At 47.6% G+C, this 4,851-nt stretch overlaps 1 protein-coding gene across 3 annotated transcripts in view; it reads left to right on the top strand.

Annotated features, from left to right (window-relative positions):
* Nucleotides 1-257: 257 nt before the first annotated feature.
* LOC109953394 (uncharacterized) overlaps nucleotides 258-4,851 on the top strand; it is an 8,768-nt gene continuing 4,174 nt past the window's right edge. The window contains exons 1-6 of one of the 3 annotated variants that reach the window (XM_020588873.1): nucleotides 258-378; nucleotides 1,773-2,271; nucleotides 2,376-2,882; nucleotides 2,959-3,352; nucleotides 3,514-3,615; nucleotides 3,904-3,978. In XM_020588873.1, the coding sequence (XP_020444529.1) occupies nucleotides 1,786-2,271; nucleotides 2,376-2,882; nucleotides 2,959-3,352; nucleotides 3,514-3,615; nucleotides 3,904-3,978 (1,564 nt within the window). In that variant the 5' untranslated portion in view covers nucleotides 258-378; nucleotides 1,773-1,785. The other 2 variants (XM_020588874.1, XM_020588875.1) reach the window with 2 other exon arrangements.

Raw genomic sequence — 4,851 nt, forward strand, 5'->3', positions numbered from 1 at the left:
CTCATTTGTATAAGCAGATGTGTTGCCTTGGAGGAGGTACATGTGATCTTTCAGAGCTCGTGTTTCCTCTAATTTACTGGCACATTCGAGATGGTGATTACACTCTGGGCTGCAGGTGGTAGTACCGGGCCTTTCCTCCGGTTTCTCTGGTAAAAAACAAAATAAGATGAGATTTAAAAAAACAACAACAACAAAAAAAAAAAAAACAGAACAGTGATTTTAAGCCATTGTGACCCACACTCCACCTCAGAAGGTGGCGGTAATGCACCAATAGTTGTTTGCCAACCGCCAAAAGGAAGGTATAGAAGAAGAAGACGTCGACGAAAGAAGAAGAGTTGCGGGCTGTTTCTCAGGTTATATAGCTCATTTTCTGTTTCGGTAAGTCTATTAGCAGCTGCTCGGTTCGGCTCGGATTATGTGTGACAACACAGGATGTAAGATCGGTAACACGTAGCTCCTGAGTTGCTAACAGATACGATGCTATGGTTAGCCTTTGTTCCGCTGGCTAGCACTTGGCAATTAGTCTGAAGGTAAATACGCTTCCATTATCGGACACGCCCTGCTCTAACGGTCTTCTGTCCGCTGTGTGACCTCCATGAACAATCTCAACCCCTGTTATCAGTGTGTGTACACCCACATCACCAATATCATTCTCTCTGAACACACACAGAAACTCAAACATACGGCCCAGGGGTTGCTGTCCTGGTCCGGGTCTAGTCCGATACCTGAGGGGCTGCGGACATGAGTTGGCGCCAATCTTCATTCTGAAAACGGTCATTTAGAGCTTTGTTCTCTCTCTGTTAGATCTGCAACACATCTGAACACAGTGTTGTGACATTGTGGGGGTGGGGTTCAGTCAATTCGGTATCAAGTTTAACTCGGAACCAGGCAGTGTAATAGTAAAACCTGCTTATTAAACGGAGCGGCCTTGCTCACTTGAATCCACCGCGGTGTTTGGTACCAGGACACTGTGGGAATATGAATGTTTGACCCAGTAAGAACTGTTCATGGGTTTGGTTCATGCCGAATTGAAAAATACAAACACACATATGAAATTACGTTTTCATTGCGTTTCTGGCTGTTGTGCCTAAAAGTGTATCTTTAAACTGCCAAGTATCGGTTGGGAGTTTGGAGCAGGCCTGTCATTACCAACTCTCTGTGAATATAATGTTGTCTTATTGTGATCTGGTGCAGTTTTATTAAAGCTACAGTATTTAACTAGTACTAGAAACTCCAAGTCAGCCCGCTCTGCTCCACCCAGCTCTTCAGATATTTGTCTTTATGAAATTACAATAAATGGGAATGAAACAAAACGTACTGACTAAGCAGAAGTAATCAAAAATCTCTGATTGGTTAGAGGTCAGTCTGACTCAAAGCCTTTTAAAAGCTGATATCTCTGCACTGCTGCCAGTTCAGTGAGTCTGGGTCCCAGGAGGCTTTGACAGCACCTCTCCATGTTAACAAGATTTTTACAACAACAATATTTGGGAAAAAAGATACAAAATTTAGCTTTAACTGCAGTTTGCCAACTGATCAGTAGTGTTTGTAGAACTTGTACAGATGTTCTGCAGAGGTTTGGTGTCCAGGTGTTTTTAAACTTTATATATATCAGGTGTGTTTTACCTGGGGTTACACCTGACGCTGCCCCAGTGCCGTGTCTGAGAACGTTAGTTTTAAATCCTACCCAGTGCTCTAATCAGAATCAGCTCTCCTGAAATCACGCCTGCCTGCTCCATGTTGTTTATGTTTAACTGTGTACGTTTAATAACCAGGTGCTCTGTTACCATGGAGACCACTGTTACTGTGCAGAACTACACTGACGTTTCCATGGCAAACAACACAGAGGTCCACATGTCAGACCAAACCTCTTCTCCTATTGAAGAGCTAACAAAGCCAGCTGCCCGCCAACCCCGCAACCGAGCCAGTGCCACCGGGAGGCGGAGTCAGAGAGGGAAGAGGCGGGGCACCGTGAACAAGAAGCGGGGCCTGGTTGATAAGAGGCGTGGTCAAAAGGATAAGAGGCGTGGTCAGGAGGAGAAAGGGGGCGTGACAGTGAAGAGGACACTGAGTGGTGGGAAACGACGTTGGGATAAGAAACATTACTGTGTGTTCTGTCGACGGCCCCAGGTCAAGATTGCTCGTCACCTGCTAAGAAAACACGCCGATCAACAAGAAGTGATGGCCGCCAGCACTTTGCCGACGGGCTCCAAACAGCGGCACCTACTGCTGGAGCACCTGCGCTGTAGGGGCAACTACCTGCACAACATTGAGGTTTGTTTCCCTGGTTCCACGCGTGTCTTCCTGTTCATGTCTCCCCACCTTTATACTTGTCTGTCTCACTGACTGTTCTTGCTGTCTACCTGTCTGTCTCTCAGGTGATCAGACAGGGCAGGGGTGAGATTGTCCCGCGACGTCAACCCACAGAGGACGTTGATGCGAGGAACTACCTTCCCTGCCCGCTCTGCCTCGGTTTCTTTCTTCGCGCTGATCTCTGGAAACATCAGGTTTGCTGTCGTAAGAAGCTGGCCTCCGACTCCACCTCCACCATCTCTGACCCCGTGATGGACGCAGCCTCTGATTCCATGGCCTGTGATCAAGCAGAGGAGAGGACCTCAAAGTCCACAGAGGACACACCTTCTGATCCCTCAAGAAACGCAATCACAACAGACCAGACTGGTACCTCTGAGACTGGGACCAAACGGCCCATGCCCTCTGACCCCAGTGGTGATCAGAATGTGATCCCTGACCCTGGTGTGGACCGACCTAGGAAGCGCACCAGGGTCCAGGCTGCAGCGTCGCGCCTCCTCCCAATTTCCAGTGGAGCATCTGAGAGCTGCAGTGAAGTCCTTCACCGCATGAACCTGGACCATGTCTCATACCAGGTCTGTACACCTGTCAACCCACAGATATACCTATCTGTCTCTCTGCACTAATCCCACTCTTACTTGCTCTGTCCAGGTCAAATCTGATTGGTTGATCTGTAAATATGGAAACCAGTTGATGGGAAACCAAGATGGCAGCCAGAGGAGATATGACTACGTCAGTCAGAAACTGAGGGAGCTCGGCAGGTTCCTCCTGGCTGCTAAAGCTCTGGACTCTTCTGTTCAGACCCTCCAGGACGTCCTGACTCCTGGCCACCTCAACTTGGCACTGGCTGCTGCCAGAAAGGCGTCAGGATACCGGTGGACCCGTCCCCCACTGGCAGTGAAGACAACACTGAAGACAGTCTGTGAGATCGCTATTGGAGAGAGTCTGCAGGATGGAGACTGGGAGGCTGCAGCCAAAACTACCGACTTCTACCACATGTTGGGGAGGGACTGGGACAACCTGGGGCTGCTGCACCCTGACCCAGGTAAACACCCGAGTGCTTTTTGGTTAATAGTTACATAGTTGAACTTTGAAGAGGGTTCATGTCCTAATTAGAGTCCTTTGAGGTTTTAAAAGTTTGTCAGGTGGCTTCATCACTGATTTGTATGTTGAACATGATCAAACCACCAAACCTTTTTTCTGTAGCTGCTCCAGAAGGAGGAGCCAAGATGAAGAAACGATCTGTCCAATCAAGAAGTGAGAAGTGTAAGAGCAGAGATGAAGAGCAGTCTGACCCCAGACCAGATGGTGAGTCCTGACCCAGACCTCTGCTCCCACTTCCCCAAGCCTTATGTTGTAAATGATGATTTACCACACACCTTCACATTTGAGGCCCAGAACTGCCCTGACTGCTCATTGTATATCTGACCTTCAAGCCCTAAACATGACTGCTGATTATAGACCAGACTTTAAGCTGTTAATCTTTCCCCCCGATTCCTAAATCTAAGTAATAATAACAACCTCCATTGTGCACAGAATGTTTTCATTTTAGCGGCGCACTAGAACATGTGACCTCCCCGTCTGTCTCTCTAACAGTCCCATCTAAGAGCAGCAACAGACTGGTGACATCCATGATTCCACCAGAGTCCAGACTGCAGACTCCTGTCACAGGTGGGTCCTTGTGGATTCTGCTGACCATAAATCTGTTTTTATATAAACTCACAAGCCACTTTATTAGGTGCACTTGTACAGTTGTAATCTACTGCTGTGCAACAGTTCCACCTTAACATCTGTGTTTAAGAAGCTGAAAATGTTTGTTTTTGGTGTATTTGTCATAAATCTACATAAATGAAGGTTGGTGCACAGATGTCACAGTGCTACAGAGTACATGTACCGTAGACCTAGAGACTCTTGTTATCAACTGCAAACCCTTTTACTCTCCTCATGAATTCAACAGTTTCATGCTAATGGGAAAGTACATAACACCACAGGCTAACGCTAGCGTGCTACGGCTCCTAGCAGAACTGATAACTAGCCTGGAGCTAGAACATCCCGACTCTCCACTCTTTGTTCTAGGGGACTTGAACAGAGCAAATCTCACCCACAAACTGCCCAAATACAGGCAGCACGTCACCTGTCCCACCAGGGATAAAGTCACACTGGACCACTGCTACATAACAATAAAAGACGCCTATCACTCTGTCCCCCGCGCAGCCCTCGGACTCTCAGATCACTGTATGGTCCATCTTATTCCAACCTACAGGCAGAAACTTAAAGCTGCGAAACCTGTAGTCAAAACAGTGAAGAGCTGGACTGAAGAGGCTAAGTCAGAGCTACAGGCCTGCTTTGACTGCACAGACTGGAGTGTATTTGAGACTACAGCTACAGACCTGGACGAACTCACTAACACTGACATCTTATATCAGCTTCTGTGAGGATGTGTGTGTGCCCAAAAGACCTTCTGCACATACAACAACAACAACAAGCCCTGGTTTACAGCAAGACTCAAGCAGCTTCGTCGTGCCAAAGAGGAGGCTTACAGAA

This window comes from Monopterus albus, unplaced genomic scaffold, assembly GCF_001952655.1.
Source record: "Monopterus albus unplaced genomic scaffold, M_albus_1.0 scaffold656.1, whole genome shotgun sequence".
Taxonomy (NCBI): Eukaryota; Metazoa; Chordata; class Actinopteri; order Synbranchiformes; family Synbranchidae; genus Monopterus; species Monopterus albus.